The sequence below is a fragment of the Salvelinus fontinalis genome, chromosome 40 (assembly GCF_029448725.1).
Source record: "Salvelinus fontinalis isolate EN_2023a chromosome 40, ASM2944872v1, whole genome shotgun sequence".
Taxonomy (NCBI): Eukaryota; Metazoa; Chordata; class Actinopteri; order Salmoniformes; family Salmonidae; genus Salvelinus; species Salvelinus fontinalis.
In genome coordinates, this window is record NC_074704.1 from 30,359,406 (window position 1) to 30,380,600 (window position 21,195).

The 21,195-nt window shown below is 45.8% G+C and overlaps 1 protein-coding gene and 1 pseudogene across 1 annotated transcript; one reads left to right on the forward strand and one right to left on the reverse strand.

Moving 5' to 3' along the window:
- Positions 1-472: 472 nt before the first annotated feature.
- LOC129839495 (syntaxin-10-like) lies at positions 473-11,434 on the reverse strand (annotated as a pseudogene).
- A 4,005-nt stretch (positions 11,435-15,439) lies between these two features.
- Positions 15,440-17,161, forward strand: LOC129839465 (immediate early response gene 2 protein-like). The gene has a single exon (XM_055906945.1). The coding sequence runs from the start codon at positions 15,657-15,659 to the stop codon at positions 16,257-16,259; it is 603 nt and encodes a 200-aa protein (XP_055762920.1). The 5' UTR covers positions 15,440-15,656; the 3' UTR covers positions 16,260-17,161.
- Positions 17,162-21,195: the final 4,034 nt, after the last annotated feature.

Here is a 21,195-nt window from a genome sequence, read left to right on the forward strand (position 1 = left end):
GAGGAAGAGAGAGAGTGATATTAAGGTAAAGAGAGGGAGACAGAGGAAGAGAGAGAGTGATATTAAGGTAAAGAGAGGGAGACAGAGAGAGAGGGAGACAGAGGAAGAGAGAGAGTGATATTAAGGTAAAGAGAGGGAGACAGAGGAAGAGAGAGAGTGATATTAAGGTAAAGAGAGGGAGACAGAGAGAGAGGGAGACAGAGGAAGAGAGAGAGTGATATTAAGGTAAAGAGAGGGAGAGAGAGAGAGAGTGATATTAAGGTAAAGAGAGGGAGACAGAGGAAGAGAGAGAGCGATATTAAGGTAAAGAGAGGGAGACAGAGAGGGAGGGAGACAGAGGAAGAGAGAGAGTGATATTAAGGTAAAGAGAGGGAGACAGAGAGAGAGAGTGATATTAAGGTAAAGAGAGGGAGACAGAGAGAGAGAGAGTGATATTAAGGTAAAGAGAGGGAGACAGGAAGAGATAGAGTGTGATATTAAGGTAAAGAAAGGGAGACAGAGGGAGGGAGACAGAGGAAGAGAGAGAGTGATATTAAGGTAAAGAGGGGGAGACAGAGGAAGAGAGAGAGTGATATTAAGGTAAAGAGAGGGAGACAGAGAGAGAGGGAGACAGAGGAAGAGAGAGAGTGATATTAAGGTAAAGAGAGGGAGACAGAGGAAGAGAGAGAGTGATATTAAGGTAAAGAGAGGGGGTGTGACATGGTGTTGTACTTGTCGTCTGTGTGAGAGAGAGAGAGAAGAACTGACAGAGATGGAGCGTATGTATGTGTGTTAACTCACTGCTGGTCATGTGGGAGACTTTCTCCATCTTCTTGAGGACAGAGTCCATCCTAGAACCCGTCTGGTCCATCTCCTCTCCAAAATCTCCTAGCATTCTGGAACATACAGGACAAAATAGGTGTTAGACACACATTCATGTTCTTATCCAGAGTGACTTACAGGAGCAATTAGGGTGAAGTGCCTTGCTCAAGGGCACAAACAGATGTTTCACCTAGTCGGCTCTGGGATTCAAACCAGTGATCGTTTGGTTACTGGCCCAACGCTCTTAACCACTAGGCTACCTGCTGCTTACACACACACACACACTTAGACCATCGAGACACACTGTAAACTGTCTAAAACACCCCTAAAAAACTGGAACATACAGGAGAATCACAAACAATGAACACACGTAAAGTACACACTCACTGAACCCTTCAAATACACACGTCTCAGCATGGGAAGTACACTGTGAGATTACATGACAACAATGGAATTCACATGTAAACGTTCAGTACACACAGAGGCTCCTTCAACCCTTTAAAAGCACACACATACACTGGAGCAAGGCGGTTAACTCTCAACAACAACTGCTGCCCGGGCGCCGATGACGTCGATTAAAGGCAACGTCTCTGATTCAGAGGGGTTGGGTTAAATGTGGAAGAGACATTTCGGTTGAATGTATTCTGTTGTACAACTGACTAGGTATCTCCTTTCCTCACACACACACGAGGCAGCTATTTAAGTCGGGATAACCAGTGGAAGAGGGAGGGAGGTGTGGTCCCTTAAGGGTAGCAGGTGGAGAGGTTCCAACCCCTATTCCCTTCCCTTCCCTTGACCCTCACCACCAAATGTGTGTGTGTGTGTGTGTGTGTACACTCACACAGCCTGCTGGTCTAGTTCATCTCCGATGCGTCCTGACATGTCTTTCAGTACTCTGATGCTTCCTGTCACCAGCTCCAACTGCTCATCCTGGTCCTGCATGATCAACTGTGGAGAACACCTTCATCATCATCATCCTCCTAACCCCAACCGTAGCTTCATGTCCACACCGCAGCCCTAAACCATCATCACATGAACCACCATCTTGTTCCTTGTATATCAAGGAGACACAGAAACCTTCCCGCTGACCCTCTTCCCTCCAATCTACCTGCTGTTGTTCCTGTTGATCCTGGATGTATCTGGAGTTGGTTGACACCAGGTGAGACTCCAGACCATCAGACCTGTCCTGCCCAGAGGCACCCATCAGAGCCTGAGATAGACAGACACCAACTGATGTTACAACGTGTGAGACAGAGGAAATGCCTGCATAAGTCAACGTGTATCAAAATAAAGGTGTGTAGCTTAAGAGAGAGAGAGTGAGAGAAATAGTGTGTAGACAGGCAAACCAACCTGTCTGTTCTTCTTCTCTGCCTGGGCCACAACAGAGGGACTGGAGAGTTGCTCCTTCATCTCCTACACACAACACACAGTGTCAGCTACAGTAGCGACAACAACACACAGTGTCAGCTACAGTAGCGACAACAACACACAGTGTTAGCTACAGTAGCGACAACAACACACAGTGTTAGCTACAACAACACACAGTGTTAGCTACAGTAGCTACAACAACACACAGCGTTAGCTACAGTAGCGACAACAACACACAGCGTTAGCTACAGTAGCTACAACACACAGCGTTAGCTACAGTAGCGACAACAACACACAGTGTTAGCTACAACAACACACAGTGTTAGCTACAGTAGCTACAACAACACACAGCGTTAGCTACAGTAGCGACAACAACACACAGCGTTAGCTACAGTAGCTACAACAACACACAGTGTTAGCTACAACAACACACAGTGTTAGCTACAGTAGCTACAACAACACACAGCGTTAGCTACAGTAGCGACAACAACACACAGCGTTAGCTACAGTAGCGACAACAACACACAGTGTTAGCTACAGTAGCGACAACAACACACAGCGTTTGCTACAGTAGCGACAACAACACACAGCGTTAGCTACAGTAGCTACAACAACACACAGTGTTAGCTACAACAACACACAGTGTTAGCTACAGTAGCTACAACAACACACAGCGTTAGCTACAGTAGCGACACCAACACACAGCGTTAGCTACAGTAGCGACAACAACACACAGCGTTAGCTACAGTAGCTACAACAACACACAGCGTTAGCTACAGTAGCGACAACAACACACAGCGTTAGCTACAGTAGCGACAACAACACACAGCGTTAGCTACAGTAGCGACAACAACACACAGTGTTAGCTACAGTAGCGACAACAACACACAGTGTTAGCTACAGTAGCTACAACAACACAGCGTTAGCTACAGTAGCGACAACAACACACAGCGTTAGCTACAGTAGCGACAACAACACACAGCGTTAGCTACAGTAGCGACAACAACACACAGCGTTAGCTACAGTAGCGACAACAACACACAGCGTTAGCTACAGTAGCGACAACAACACACAGCGTTAGCTACAGTAGCGACAACAACACACAGTGTTAGCTACAGTAGCGACAACAACACACAGTGTTAGCTACAACAACACACAGTGTTAGCTACAGTAGCTACAACAACACACAGCGTTAGCTACAGTAGCTACAACAACACACAGCGTTAGCTACAGTAGCGACAACAACACACAGCGTTAGCTACAGTAGCGACAACAACACACAGTGTTAGCTACAGTAGCGACAACAACACACAGTGTTAGCTACAGTAGCGACAACAACACACAGTGTTAGCTACAGTAGCTACAACAACACAGCGTTAGCTACAGTAGCGACAACAACACAGCGTTAGCTACAGTAGCGACAACAACACACAGCGTTAGCTACAGTAGCGACAACAACACACAGCGTTAGCTACAGTAGCGACAACAACACACAGCGTTAGCTACAGTAGCGACAACAACACACAGCGTTAGCTACAGTAGCGACAACAACACACAGTGTTAGCTACAGTAGCGACAACAACACACAGTGTTAGCTACAGTAGCGACAACAACACACAGTGTTAGCTACAGTAGCGACAACAACACACAGTGTTAGCTACAGTAGCTACAACAACACAGTGTTAGCTACAGTAGCGACAACAACACACAGCGTTAGCTACAGTAGCGACAGATTACACACCGTAGATTTCATCCAATCAAATGTAGCTGTAGAAATCTCCTTTTCTTTTCAGTTATAGAGGTAGGGAAAGGGAAAGGGGTATACCTAGTCAGTTGTACAACTGAATACATTCAACTGAAATGTGTCTTCCACATTTAACCCAACCCCTCTGAATCAGAGAGGTGCGGGGGGCTGCCTTCATCGACATCCACGTCTTCGGCGCCCAGGGAACAGTGGGTTTACTGCCTTGCTCAGGGGCAGAACCACAGATTTTTTTCCTTGTCAGCTCGGGGATTCAATTCAGCAATCTTTCGGTTACTGGCCCAACGCTCTAACCACTAGGCTACCTGCCCCCCCCCCCCCCTCCCCCCATCTCAAACCACTAGGCTACCTGCCGGTGACAGACAGGTAGTGATACTACACAGTGTTACCTGTACGGCCTGCCGTGTCCGCTCCACAAAGTCTCTCCTCTCCTGCAGCTCATTCTCCCCCAGGCGGAACTTCCCCGGGTTGGACTCAACGATACCTGGGAGAGGGTCAAGGCTCAGCACACACAGATCTCAGGGTTCTCCTCAGAAATTGTTAGGAATGTGGTTCTGCCGAGTACAGCAGGCAGTGCCCCCCTTTGGACTCAAGAGATTTGTTTTTGAACACCTGTAACTATACACACAGGCCTACGCTCTACACACACACACAGGCCTAGCCTCTACACACACACAGGCCTACGCACTACACACACACACACACAGGCCTACGCTCTACACACACACACACACACAGGCCTACGCTCTACACACACACACACAGGCCTACGCTCTACACACACACACACACAGAGGCCTACGCTCTACACACACACACACACAGAGGCCTACGCTCTACACACACACACACACACAGAGGCCTACGCTCTACACACACACACACAGAGGCCTACGCTCTACACACACACACACACACAGAGGCCTACGCTCTACACACACACACACACAGAGGCCTACGCTCTACACACACACACACACAGAGGCCTACGCTCTACACACACACACACACAGAGGCCTACGCTCTACACACACACACACACAGAGGCCTACGCTCTACACACACACACACACAGAGGCCTACGCTCTACACACACACACACAGAGGCCTACGCTCTACACACACACACACAGAGGCCTACGCTCTACACACACACACAGAGGCCTACGCTCTACACACACACACACACAGAGGCCTACGCTCTACACACACACACACACAGAGGCCTACGCTCTACACACACACACACACAGAGGCCTACGCTCTACACACACACACACAGAGGCCTACGCTCTACACACACACACACAGAGGCCTACGCTCTACACACACACACAGAGGCCTACGCTCTACACACACACACAGAGGCCTACGCTCTACACACACACACAGAGGCCTACACTCTACACACACACACAGAGGCCTACGCTCTACACACACACAGAGGCCTACGCTCTACACACACACACCTCATTCATATCAGCTGTCCTGCTCCAGATATCATAGTCTAGGACTCAGTTGGTCTTTGGGCCAGTTTGTGTGTGTGTATATATATATACACTGCTCAAAAAAATAAAGGGAACACTTAAACAACACAATGTAACTCCAAGTCAATCACACTTCTGTGAAATCAAACTGTCCACTTAGGAAGCAACACTGATTGACAATAAATTTCACATGCTGTTGTGCAAATGGAATAGACAAAAGGTAGAAATTACAGGCAATTAGCAAGACACCCCCAATAAAGGAGTGGTTCTGCAGGTGGTGACCACAGACCACTTCTCAGTTCCTATGCTTCCTGGCTGATGTTTTGGGCACTTTTGAATGCTGGCGGTGCTTTCACTCTAGTGGTAGCATGAGACGGAGTCTAAAACCCACACAAGTGGCTCAGGTAGTGCAGCTCATCCAGGATGGCACATCAATGCGAGCTGTGGCAAGAAGGTTTGCTGTGTCTGTCAGCGTAGTGTCCAGAGCATGGAGGCGCTACCAGGAGACAGGCCAGTACATCAGGAGACGTGGAGGAGGCCGTAGGAGGGCAACAACCCAGCAGCAGGACCGCTACCTCCGCCTTTGTGCAAGGAGGTGCACTGCCAGCGCCCTGCGAAAATGACCTCCAGCAGGCCACAAATGTGCATGTGTCTGCTCAAACGGTCAGAAACAGACTCCACGAGGGTGGTATGAGGGCCCGATATCCACAGGTGGGGGTTGTGCTTACAGCCCAACACCATGCAGGACGTTTGGCATTTGCCAGAGAACACCAAGATTGGCAAATTCGCCACTGGCGCCCTGTGCTCTTCACAGATGAAAGCAGGTTCACACTGAGCACATGTGACAGACGTGACAGAGTCTGGAGACGCCGTGGAGAATGTTCTTCTGCCTGCAACATCCTCCAGCATGACCGGTTTGGCGGTGGGTCAGTCATGGTGTGGGGTGGCATTTCTTTGGGGGGGCCGCACAGCCCTCCATGTGCTCGCCAGAGGTAGCCTGACTGCCATTAGGTACCGAGATGAGATCCTCAGACCCCTTGTGAGACCATATGCTGGTGCGGTTGGCCCTGGGTTCCTCCTAATGCAAGACAATGCTAAACCTCATGTGGCTGGAGTGTGTCAGCAGTTCCTGCAAGAGGAAGGCATTGATGCTATGGACTGGCCCGCCCGTTCCCCAGACCTGAATCCAATTGACCACATCTGGGACATCATGTCTCGCTCCATCCACCAACGCCACGTTGCACCACAGACTGTCCAGGAGTTGGCGGATGCTTTAGTCCAGGTCTGGGAGGAGATCCCTCAGGAGACCATCCGCCACCTCATCAGGAGCATGCCCAGGCGTTGTAGGGAGGTCATACAGGCACGTGGAGGCCACACACACTACTGAGCTTCATTTTGACTTGTTTTAAGGACATTACATCAAAGTTGGATCAGCCTGTAGTGTGGTTTTCCATTTTAATTTTGAGTGTGACTCCAAATCCAGACCTCCATGGGTTGATAAATTTGATTTCCATTGATAATTTGTGTGATTTTGTTGTCAGCACATTCAACTATGTAAAGAAAAAAGTAATTAATAAGAATATTTCATTCATTCAGATCTAGGATGTGTTATTTTAGTGTTCCCTTTATTTTTTTGAGCAGTGTATTTTCTTAACTCCATTTCTTGAACTGCATTGTTGGTTAAGGGCTAAGGGCTTGTAGTAAACATTTCACAGTAAGGTCTACACCTGTTGTACTCAGCACGTGACAAATAACATTCGATGTGATCCTATGAACTTGACGTTGGTGCTCATTGGTCCATTTACATGGAAGTGCCCTCATATAGCATACTCTGTCATCTTTCATTCATTTCCCCCGTTCTCTCTGTGTGTGTAAGCGTTGTGTTTATAAAGACAGAAAAAGATACTGATGGTTTCACTCAGGTCCTCCAGGTCCCAGTCTATGGCTCTGAGACAGTTCCTCAGTTCATTGGTGCTCCAGTCCAGCTCATCTTTGCTCACCTGCACAACAAACAAAAAAAACATTTAGGCATGTCAAACATGAGACGGAACACAGTGAAAAGTCAATGCTCACCTGTACATTATAGATAGAGTTACAGAGAACAGTAAGAGTACATATCAGGTAGGTAGGGACTGTACAGGCTACACTAGTAAGTCAGAGATTGATGATGACAAGCTGTTATTTTACATGCTGTGGCTGCACACATTCCAAGCTGTTGTTTTACATGCTGTGGCTGCACACATTCCAACCTGTTGTTATACATGCTGTGGCTGCACACATTCCAAGCTGGTGTTTTACATGCTGTGGCTGCACACATTCCAAGCTGTTTTTATACATGCTGTGGCTGCACACATTCCAAGCTGTTGTTTTACATGCTGTGGCTGCACACATTCCAAGCTGTTGTTATACATGCTGTGGCTGCACACATTCCAAGCTGTTGTTTTACATGCTGTGGCTGCACACATTCCAAGCTGTTGTTTTACATGCTGTGGCTGCACACATTCCAAGCTGTTGTTTTACATGCTGTGGCTGCACACATTCCAAGCTGCTGTTATACATGCTGTGGCTGCACACATTCCAAGCTGTTGTTTACATGCTGAGGCTGCACACATTCCACGCTGTTTTTATACATGCTGTGGCTGCACACATTCCAAGCTGTTGTTTTACATGCTGTGGCTGCACACATTCCAAGCTGTTGTTTTACATGCTGTGGCTGCACACATTCCAAGCTGTTGTTTTACATGCTGTGGCTGCACACATTCCAAGCTGTTGTTTTACATGCTGTGGCTGCACACATTCCAAGCTGTTGTTTTACATGCTGTGGCTGCACACATTCCAAGCTGTTGTTTTACATGCTGTGGCTGCACACATTCCAAGCTGTTGTTTTACATGCTGTGGCTGCACACATTCCAGTAGAAATGCAGTTAAGTTAAGAGGCGTGTGTGTCCAGTGTGTGTGTGTGTGTGTGTACCTGAGTGCCCTCCTCCAGAAGCTCCTCCCAGCGTTCGTAAAGGCTCCTGGCACGAGACAACGCCTTCTGGACCTCCCTGAGACAACACACACCGGTTAGATCAGGCTGTATCACAACCGGCCGTGATTGGGAGTCCCATAGGTTGGCCCAGCGTTGTCCGGGTTTGGCCAGTGTAGGCCGTCATTGTAAATAACAATTTGTTCTTAATTAACTGACTTGCCTAGTTAAAGAAAGGTTAAATATATACATATAAAAGATCAGGGCTCGCCAACCCTTTTCCTGGAGAGCTAACCTTGTGTAGGTTTTCACTCGAATCCCAGTTGTAACTAACCTGATTCATCTTATAAACCAGCTAATTATTAGAATCCCAGGTGCGCTAGATTAGGCTTGGAATGATCATTTACAGGATGGTAGCTCTACAGGAACAGAGTTGGAGCCCTGGGTTAGACACACATCATAAAAATACACATCACACACTTTTAACAAGGCCTTTTCTGCATTTCCCTGACACACACTTTAAACAAGACCTTGTTAAAGAGACAGTGAAAAATGCTTTGTTATATTTAACTATGTTAGCTACAACAATGTAGCAACCGCTCCCTGTCCGAGTCTTTTATACCAACATGTTTTAAGCAGACCACCATAGTCCCTGTGCCCAAGAGCACTAATGTAACCTGCCTAAATGACTATTGACCCGTAGCACTCACGCCTGTAGCCATGAAGTGCTTTGAAAGACTGGTCATGGCTCACATCAACACCATTATCCCAGAAACCCTAGACCCACTCCAATTTGCAAACCGCCCAAACAGATCCACAGATTATGCAATCTCTATTGCACTCCACATTGCCCTTTCCCACCTGGACAAAAGGAACACCTATGTGAGAATGCTGTTTATTGACTACAGCTCAGCATTCAACACCATAGTGCCCTCAAAGCTCATCAATAAGCTATGGACCCTGAGACTGAACACCTCCCTCTGCAACTGAATCCTGGACTTCCTGACCGGCAGCCCCCAGGTGGTAAGGGTAGGTAACAACAAATCCGCAACGCTGATCCTCAACACTGGAGCCCCCCAGGGGTGCGTTCTCAGTCCCGTCCTGTACTCCCTGTTCACCCACGACTGCACGGCCAGGCACAACTCCAACACCATCATTAAGTTTGCAGACGACACAACAGTGGTAGGCCTGATCACCGACAATGACGAGACAGCCTATAGGGAGGAGGTCAGAGACCTGCCCGTGTGGTGTCAGGACAACAACCTCTCCCTCAACGTGATCAAGACAAAGGAGATGATTGTGGACTACAGGAAAAAGAGGACCGAGCACACCCCCATTCTCATCGACGAGGCTGTAGTGGAGCAGCTTGAGAGCTTCAAGTTCCTTGGTGTCCACATCACCAACAATCTAACATGGTCCAAGCACACCAAGACAGTCGTTTAGTGGGCACGACAAAACCTATTCCCCCTCAGAAGACTGAAAAGATTTGGCATGGGTCCTCAGATCATCAAAAGGTTCTACAGCTGCACCATCGAGAGCATCGTGACTGGTTGCATCACTGCCTGGTATAGCAACTGCTCGGCCTCCGACCGCAAGGCACTACAGAGGGTAGAGCGTATGGCCCAGTACATCACTGAGGCCAAGCTTCCTGCCATCCAGGACCTCTACACCAGGCGGTGTCAGAGGTAGACCCAAAAAATTGGCAAAGACTCCAGCCACCCTAGTCATAGACTGTTCTCTCTGCTACTGCACGGCAAGCAGTACCGGAGCGCCAAGTCTAGGTCCAAGAGGCTTCTAAACAGCTTCTACCCCCAAGCCATAAGACTCCTGAACATCTAACCAAATGGATACCCAGACTACCCCCCCCCCCCCCCTTTTTACACCGCTGCTACTCTCTGTTGTTATCATCTACGCATAGTCACTTTAAAAACTCTACCTAAATGTACATATTACCTCAACTAACCAGTACTCCCGCACATTGTACCAGTAACCCCCTGTGTATAGTCTCGTTGTTATTTTACTGCTGTTCTTTAATTACTTGTTACTTTTATTTCTTACTCTTACTGGTAAAAAAATATTAACTGCATTGTTGGTTAGGGGCTCGTAAGTAAGCATTTCACTGTAAGGTCTACTACACCTGTTGTATTCGGCGCACGTGACTAATAACATGTTATTTGATACTGCAATGTATTGTAACGACCCTGGGTTTATAAGCGCGGAAATCGACTCGCCGCTTGAGCATGCTTTTGCAGCCCAGTCGATAGCGCGCCGGACCTCGGGCTAGGAGGTCGAAGGTTCGAGACCTGCTCCCTGCCTGTTTCATTACAGTATCTATTCACTGATCCCAAGTTTAGCTATGTGGTTGATGACACAAATGTCGCAAGCTGGCGAAGCTGCATGCCCTCTACTCAAGACACAACAATCTCTCACACACAAAAACACAAACAAATACACGTGCCATCAACGCTTCTAACACCGCATGTAACGTTAGCCTAAGTTTCTAGGTAACGCGGAGAAGTAACGCCCTAACTTGACCCAAACAAATCTGTGTGGACACTCCGCACATCCCTGTCAATTTCACAACACCCCGTCAACTGCCCCGTTGCAATAGAGCCAAACTGGCAACCCAACTTTCAAGAAATCCTTTTGACACGAAGACTAGATTTCAACGACACCCCAACGCGAAGTCGCTACCTTAATGTCAACCTCAACCCGCACGTTGATTGAGAATCTAGCCTGTAGCATTAGCTAACAAATTAGCTTGCCACAGACAGGGTGATAACTTCTAAACGCCACGTTATCAAACGAAACTACCCCAAACGTCATATACATTCAACTTGTCCTGTAAGTAAACGGTATAGAAGTTGGTTGACAGTTCATTTAGAAACCCTTCCTTACCCCTTGACTACGAAGAACGGATCTTCCAGCGACATATTGGATACTTCAACGCCAAACCTGACGCATGCGCGCTGGAGCCCCGAAGCAGGACGCCAGCACGATGCACCGAGCTCCTCTACGTAGCTCCGCTGTCATGTGGCCATGGACTGTACTGTCATTTGGTACTGTGTCAAAGCTAGACAGTCAGGATTGTACATATCTGCTTTTGTAATGATATAACAGAGATGTAAATGCATATTATATATTCACTCAGAATAGAATAGAACAGCATGACTTATTGGTTAAGTGCTCCTAAATCCAGGCATCCCCTGAATAAAGGATGCATGCCCTTTACAGTTGCATGTATACACCTGCTCCAAAAAGTGTAGTGCAGTACTGTAGTATTTATACATATTGAACAACACAGAAATATTAGCTTGTCATTCATGCATGCCCTGCTCTATGCTAGTCCACCTCATCACAGAGAATTAACAATTGCTTAATGAGGAAACACATTCTTTCAGGAATAGTGGTATCCTAACAATAACATACTTTTATTTCATTTAAAGGCCCAGTGCAGTCAAAAGCGTGATTTTACTATGTTTTATATATATTTTCACAATATGTGGTTGTAATTATACTGTGAAAATTGTGATAATGCACTTTTAGAGTGAGAGCTGTTTGAAAAGACTGCCTGAAATGTCAGCCTGTTTGGGTGGGATGGAGTTATGGCCTACCTGGTGACATCACCATGCGGTAAATTAGTTAATAGACCAATAACAAAGAGAGTTCCAAAACTCTCTGCCAATAACAGCTACTTTTCAGTTCCCCCTTCCCCACTCAGACCACTCCCAGACAGTCCTAGCAATATTCTTGCTTGAGAAATTGATATTTGCTAAGAAGCTATTTGTGTTTGTTTTTGACCATTGTAATTGAAAATATTCACAGTAAGGCACTGGATCGTTACCCAGAGATGATTTGATATTGAGATAAAAACAGCTGCATTGGACCTTTAAATTGTATTGCTGACAGGAGGGACATTGTGTAAGAATTGGCCAATGACAGACTTGTCTATGAAAGAGCCAAGCTCTCTGACTGAGCCAAAATGTGTTGAGTCCAACACCTCTACCCCCACATTCCAATCGTTCTCTCTCTCTCAATTTAATTCAAAGGGCTTTATTGGCATAGGAAACATATGTTGGCATTGCCAAAGCAAGTGAAATAGATAAAACAAAACAAAATAGAAATGAACAATCAGAAATTAACAGTAAACATTACACTCACAAAAGTCTCAAAGGAATATGGCTATGTACAGTGTTTTAATGACGTACAAATAGTTAGAGTACAAAAGGAAAAATAAATAAACATAAATATGGATTGTATTTACAATGGTGTTTGTTCTTCACTGGTTGCCCTTTTCTTGTGGCAACAGGTCACAAGTATTGCTGCTGTGATGGCACACTGTGGTATTTCACCTAATAGCCATGGGAGTTTATCAAAATTTGATTTGTTTTTTCAAATTCTTTGTGGGTCTGTGTAATCTGAGGAACATATGTTACTCTAATATGGTCATTCATTTGCCATATGGTCATACATATGATCATACATCTCTCTCTCTCTCTACCTATCCCTCCCTTTCCTCAGGGTCTGTCTCTCATACCCTCTGTTCTGACTCCTCCCCTTCCCCTTTGCCCTCTGTTCTGACTCCTCCCCTTCCCCTTTGCCCTGTCCATTATATTTTCTCTTCCTCTCGCACACCCCGTTCCCTCCCTTCCTTTCTGTCTCTGTCTCTGTCCTGTTTCCTCTCTTTCTCCCCCCTCCTCCCCTTTCCTCCCCCTTTTACACTGTGAAAATTCACAGATCTCAAACGTCACACACACGCACACACATTGCACGTCAAACATAAGCCATCACTCACTCAGTGGATGGAATGCACTAAGGCCGGAAAACATTAAATGTCTTTGTCTCAAATTGTGCCCTATTCCCTATATAGTGCACTACTTTTGATCAGGACCTATAGTAGTGCACTATAGGGAATAGGGTGCCATTCACAACGCACACATAGCAGACTATTTTTACATGCAGTGGGATGGAAATCTTGACACAGTTAAATGGTTATTCTGACAAATGTTTATTCTTGGGTCTTCTGGACTGGCACCTTGCTGGATCCAAGTCCACTAGACACACAAACACACGCACGCACACACATGCACACGCACGCACACGCACACACACACACACACTTCTGGACTGGCACCTTGCTGGATCCAAGTCCACTAGACACACAAACAAACGCACGCACACACATGCACACGCACGCACACGCACACACACACACACACACACACACACACACACACACACACACACACACACACACACACACACACACACACACACACACACACACACACTTCTGGGCTGGCACCTTGCTGGATCCAAGTCCAATGGAGAAATTATCACTTGACATGAACACTGACTAACTCACTGGATGATCAAAATGTCTTGTTTTGGGGAATGACAAGTTAGAACAAGTCTTTAGTGGAACAGACTATGTCTATAATATATTATTACACATCTATAGGCCTACCTACAAGCAGAGGTGGGGGAAACCCGAACCAGGTCTGGGAGTGAAATCATTCTAACATGTGAAATTAGCTTTTTCAGGTGCATTCAAGGATTTTATTAGGCTACATTGCTGGGTTCCCAGAGTTACTTTTTCCATTTCCACCTCGGAGTATAATAGAATGTGTGTGCCATAGAGATGGGTAATTCTATTAAGTGTACAGTGAGTCGTATCACGGTTCAGAAGGGCACGAGACTATCCCACACAGCCCACATTAGTACTTGAATCCAATTAGAAGAATGAAAGCAATAGGCGAACAAAGGAACAGTCACACAGACAGGCAACAGTTAGAGAACAAATAATAGATTGGAGTTTACTGAGTCACAGATTTCCCCCGAGTTCTATTTATAGACGTTATGACCTCTTATCGCAGCTCTAGAAACTAGACTGACAGCTGCTGTTTAACCTCAATCGTGCCTCTTCCTAGTAAACCAAGTACATCTGCAAGCAACCAGCCCCGACGCGCAATGTACTGGCGCTGTGCTGTTGTACCGGTGACAATTCCATATTTGGAAGCTGTGGCGATGACGATACGGCTGCGATGCTGCCGCTGTGCGTTGATGAACGCTGGGGCTAGATGGGGGAAGTGCCGCTGTGCGCTGCGGTTACGTGGCTGCGCGTTCACGTCATGGCTTTTCCACTGCGCGCCCCTGGGGAACTCACAGCCAGGGCGGATGGCCCATATATGGATGTTTGAGGGTGACGTTAGATAGAAAAAATATAGAGAGGGAGAAAAAACAAAACAAACAGAAACTCCCTGGAAACACGGAGACAGCTACATATTTTACCGCCCACAGACTTCTGAGAATTACTAATTATAGTGTAGCTGAACCTTGATACATGTTGCAGGGTTTGATAGAAAAACAACAACAATAGTCCTCTAAAAGGGAACAGAGGAATATGTTTGGAATATTAGGGACATTTGATGGTGTTGTTTTCTACTGTAGGATCACTATCTGTTTTTATGTTGCTGCACTGACAACAATTAATGAAGTCTATTCAATTCTATTATATTCTATTTGATGTCAGCTTCATATAAATTGACGATAATAAAATCGTATTCTATATGAATAGACAGGTTATATGTTATTTACTTTGATTTTGAGTTGCTTGAAGTCTCAAGCAGCATGTTGGTGATGAAATAGGCTAGCTGTGTTTCCAACAACACAGGTAGTCTGTTATATTATTATTACAACGAATTTACTAGAATAACATCTTGTTATTTTAATTGAGGTTCTTGAAATCCCAAACAGCAAATTGATCTCTGCGTTTCCAACAACACAGGTAAAACATCGAATCAAATGTTATTTGTCACATGCGCCGAATACAACAGGTGTAGACTATACCGTGAAACGCTTACTTATAACCGGTTGCTACAGTAGGAGGTAGCCTAGGTTACATACATGTAATGCTGCAAGGTAGACAGCCATATGGTATCTACTGCAGGAAACTAAGCCTGAGCAGGAAGGGCAGGGCGTGTTTATCCTGTCACCAAGGAGGAATGAAGCAGCTCGAGCCTCATTACGTCAGAGTGGAAATATAACACCGCCCTGTTACTCTGGACTTCTCATTATCGTGTTGTACACCAGCTGGTGACGGTTGTAAACTAAGGAAGAACTCAACACACAAGTACAGATTCATTTATAGATAGAATACTATTGTATGAATAGTATCGAATAGTATTCTAAAGCTTGACGCTCTAAGTTATTGTTCCAACCGTCAACCGAACAGTGCGTAATTTACGGTTATCTACCAAGAAGAGGAACTATGGACGTGAGCGCTGAAGCCAAACGGATCATGGCAGTGTCCATTAGTAAACTGTACGCCTCCCGAGCACAGCGAGGAGGTATGAGGCTACACCGGAGCCTGCTGCTCTCCGTGGTCATGCGTTCCGCCCGGGACCTGTACCACTCCGCCTGCCTGGCCAAGGAGAGAGAGGAGCTGGGAACCGCACACCTGGTCCAGGTCACACCAGAGGAGGGTGCGATGGATACTACTGCCAGTGGGGAACAAGACGAGGTGGAGGTGTCACAGGTCGAGCCTGAGTCGCCGCTGACCCCAACTATCCAGGAGCCCATGTCTAGTGACTCTGATGCCGCTCAGGGCGCATGCAAGACCAGGACATTTATTGGGAAGGAGACGGTAGAGGACAAAGAGAACCGGAGCCCTGTGAGCCCAGACAGGCATTCCAGGAAACGCCGTGGGAAGGCGTCCGTCGCGCCCGATTTCCTCCCCAGCAAGAGGGCGAGACTTTCACTGGAGCTGGGGGAGGAGAGGGTGCTTAGAACCGGCCGAAGGACCTGCTGCCGCGCCGGGGACGCTTTCACCACCCTGTCCCTAAACTCAAACCGGGCCATTGCAGCATTCTAAACTGTGAAAACGGCTCTGAATGGAGCTTTGTTGTTGATAGGCTATGATCGAACTGATCTTAACCTCCGGTAACCGGTGGAGAGGCCGGTTTAAATCCAGGTTTAAAGGATGGGACGGGTCAGGAGGAAGTTGACCTACATTGGCGAGCCCGCGGGACAATGGGATTATCGGGGCCAGGGTGCGATGTCTCCGGCCTCACGGCGACCAGGTTAGGCTACACCCTAGAACTGAGTCTCAGCCGTGGCTCGACGAGAACAAGAGAAAGAAGAAACAGAGAGAGAACACGAGCAACTCACAAACTAGAACGAGACCAGACTCGACCAGATCTCAGTGACTGTGTTTGGAAAGTTTGAGGAAGTGGTGAAACTCAGAGACAGAAAAAGTGTTTCGGTGGAAAAGTTCCAGGGCAGTCAGTTCCTGACGCATAGCTCGTGGAGGGATGACTCATAAAGCACGAAACGGATACCAGATGTTTAAAGTTGACGTGTCAACGGTCAACACACAGAGACACACCGGGAAATAACCCACTCTGCTGGGTAAAACTATAAAAACAACCGGGGGAGGGCACACATTCACCCACTGGACTTTGATCAATGACTACGAATGGGATTGTGCCAGAGACTGTACTGAAATGGTGCTCAACATACAGTTTAAATCCAGGTTTAAATGTCAAATGGCATAGTAACATATAACCAATGTTTAGTAGTGACACCAGTCTCACCTGTTCAATATACTGCACTGACAATGCAAATGTGATAATAACTACAGAGAAGTAGCCTACATGAAAGGTTGTATGAACTGTGAAATAAGCTATTTTTATATATAGAAAAATATATTTTTTTACTATGACCTCATGACTATGATCTTTATATCAGAGTTGTAATAAACATTCTAAAACTGTATTTAGTTGTTGATCTGTTGTTCTATTTCTCTCTCTCCTAATAGTATTGAAAAGCTTGCACACACACACGTCTCATTTATCTAGGGCAAATAGAGTTAGCAGACAGATAACACAGGACCACACAGATATTTCCCAATATGTGGTCCAGGTCCACATTACTCAGGCTCAGATGGTTATAACAAGAGTAAGTAGAGCCGCTGCCACACACACACACACACACACACACACACACACACACACACACACACACACACACACACACACACACACACACACACACACACACACACACACACACACACACACACACACACACACACACACACACACACACCAATATCCGGTGGATTGTGACATAATTCTGATTCACTTCCTCTCATAACCTTAACTGACAGTTACATGAGGTTTAATGGGAGTTATGTAATATATAAATAGCTGGAGTCGTCCATTTGGTTTGCTCAAGGGCACTAAATTGTGTAACAATCCTAAATCATCATTCATCATGACCAACTAACTCCCAGTGCATTGACAAAATGCACTCTTTAGAGCCTATGTCCTATTTATCTCTATAGATCAGTAGGCCATACTACCATGACGGATGGGTTGAAATCCTTATACAATATGTAAGCCTACTATAAGCCTACTATAGCCACATCAGCATGTGTTGGACTATATAGGGAATATGGTGTCACTTCAGATGTCCACGATGATGTGAAGTGCAGTTGTAATGCTACGGAGAGGCGTGGACAGTGACGTGTTTTATCTCCCAGCCAGCCCACGGCTATATTAAGATCTGCAGTGGCGCGTGGTCTCATCTCTGGGGTGAGGGAGGGGATGATGTACGCATCAGGATGTGATGTGCATCCTTATCACACCGCCCACCCTGCCCTTCTTTTCATGGATAACATAAAAGGATTACGCATGCTGTGATTTACACTGAGTGTACAAAACATTAAGAACACCTGCTCTTTCCACGACAGACTGAGCAGGTGAATCCAGGTGAAAGCTATGATCCCTTATTGATGTGACTTGTTAAATCCACTTCAATCAGTGTAGATGAAGGGGAGGAGACTGGTTCAAGAAGGATTTTCAAGCTGAGACAATTGATACATGGATTGTGTGTGTGTGTGTGTGTGTGTGTGTATGTGTGTGTGTGTGTGTGTGTGTGTGTGTGTGTGTGTGTGTGTGTGTGTGTGTGTGTGTGTGTGTGTGTGTGTGTGTGTGTGTGTGTGTGTGTGTCATGATTGCTTTACCACTCACCATTCCTCTTCTTAGCACCCTGATGACTGTGTGTCAGTGTGTGTTAATATGACTATGATATAGTAACAGTATGTGAGTTAATATGACTATGATATAGTAACAGTATGTGAGTTAATATGACTATGATATAGTAACAGTATGTGAGTTAATATGACTATGATATAGTAACAGTATGTGAGTTAATATGACTATGATATAGTAACAGTATGTGAGTTAATATGACTATGATATAGTAACAGTATGTGAGTTAATATGACTATGATATAGTAACAGTATGTGAGTTAATATGACTATGATATAGTAACAGTATGTGAGTTAATATGACTATGATATATTAACAGTATGTGAGTTTATGTGACTATGATATAGTAACAGTATGTGAGTTTATGTGACTATGATATAGTAACAGTATGTGAGTTAATATGACTATGATATAGTAACAGTATGTGAGTTAATATGACTATGATATAGTAACAGTATGTGAGTTTATGTGACTATGATATAGTAACAGTATGTGAGTTAATATGACTATGATATAGTAACAGTATGTGAGTTAATGTGACTATGATATAGTAACAGTATGTGAGTTTATGTGACTATGATATAGTAACAGTATGTGAGTTAATATGACTATGATATAGTAACAGTATGTGAGTTAATATGACTGTGATATAGTAACAGTATGTGAGTTAATATGACTATGATATAGTAACAGTATGTGAGTTAATATGACTATGATATAGTAACAGTATGTGAGTTAATGTGACTATGATATAGTAACAGTGTGTCAGTGTGTGTTTGCCATTGCACCATGCTGACTGTGTTGTCTTCTTTGTACAGTGGTGACTGTGTGCGCACATATGTGACAGATAGAAACAGAATGTGTGTTTATGTGAGTAAGTCTATGAGTATGTATGAATCCTAACAGTTTGCACAGTGACTGACTGTGTGTGTGTGTGTGTGTGTGTGTGTGTGTGTGTGTGTGTGTGTGTGTGTGTGTGTGTGTGTGTGTGTGTGTGTGTGTGTGTGTGTGTGTGTGTGTGTGTGTGTGTGTGTGTGTGTGTGTGACTGTGCAGGGTGTATGAGTTCATGTGAGTGTGTGTATATGATATGTTCTTTGTGTGGTGATTATGTGTGACGTAGATGAGTGCCAAGGCAGGCAGGCAGTTGGGAGGAGCAGAGCGGGAAGAGTGAGAGAAACAGGAAGTGATGCGTAGAGGCGGGGGGCGCAGTGGTAGAAAGCGTAGGTGGAGTGTATTTTAAGACTCGACTGCTGCAGGGCAGAAACACTCAACACATCTGGAACTGTGGGACTGGGAGGGGGAAGGGAGATGTGTGTGTGTGTGTCGTTCATGCCACACTCTTAGAAAATAGGGTTCCAAAAGGGTTATTCGGCTGTCCCCCATAGGGTAACCTTTTTTGGTTCCAGGTAGAACCCTCTCTTTCACATACTCACTCGCAGTCTCTCCTATCAATAAATATCTTCTCCCCCTCTGTGTCTCTCTCCTTTTCTCTCTCTCTCTCTCATTCATTGTCATACACATGCACACACACATTTAGAGTCTCTCGGTCTTGGTTGTTGTAAGAACGGGACCAAGGCGCAGCGGATGTTGAGTTCCACATGTTTATTCCAAAGTGAAACTTTAAGCAAAAACAATAAATCGATAAACGAACAACGAAACGTGACGGTACATGCACAAAACACAAAACAATATCCCACAAACACAGGTGGGAAAAATAGCTACTTAAATATGATCCCCAATTAGGGGCAACGATTACCAGCTGCCTCTAATTTGGAACCATACAAAAACCACCAACAAAGAAATACAACGACTAGAACACCCCCCTAGTCACGCTCTGACCTAAACACCATAGAGAAACAAGGGCTCTCTATGGTCAGGGCGTGATACTCCCTCTATCAATAAATCTCCCTCTCTCTCTCTATCTCATATTCAAAGTAAAAAAGGTTCTATCTGGAACCAACCAGGGTTTTTCAAAGGGTTCCCCTATGGGGACAGCCGAAGAACCCTTTTCGGTTCTAGATAGCACCTTTTTTTATTTTCAATTTGAGAGGGAGAAAGAAAGATTTATTGATAGAGGGAGATATTCTGAATGTGCATGTACAGTATGAGAGAGAGAGGCAGGGGGAGAAGAGATGGATTTATTGACAGGAGAAATTGTGAGCATGTCAAAGACAGAGTAAATGACCTAGAAGATAAGAGAGAAAGAGTGAGTGGATAAAGCTGTGAATACTTTATGTTCTATGACTATGTGACATCACTCGTGGCTTCCCCCGCTGTGATGTGCTGTGTGTGTGAGTGTACACTGAGGTAATTGTCCGACGAGCGCCTACGTAGGAGGAAGGGAGGGGGTAGACTGGAGAGGGAGAGACAAAGGACAGGAGAGCAGGAAGGACATTACAGGATGGTACAGGGAGAGGGAGAGGGAAAGGACAGGAGAGCAGGAAGGACATTACAGGATGGTACAGGGAGAGGGAGAGGAAAAGGACAGGAGAGAAGGAAGGACATTACGGGGTGGTACAGGGAGAGGGAGAGGGAAAGGACAGGAGAGAAGGAAGGACATTACGGGGTGGTACAGGGAGAGGGAGAGGGAAAGGACAGGAGAGAAGGAAGGACATTACGGGGTGGTACAGGGAGAGGGAGAGGGAAAGGACAGGAGAGAAGGAAGGACATTACGGGGTGGTACAGGGAGAGGGAGAGGAAAAGGACAGGAGAGAAGGAAGGACATTACGGGGTGGTACAGGGAGAGGGGGGG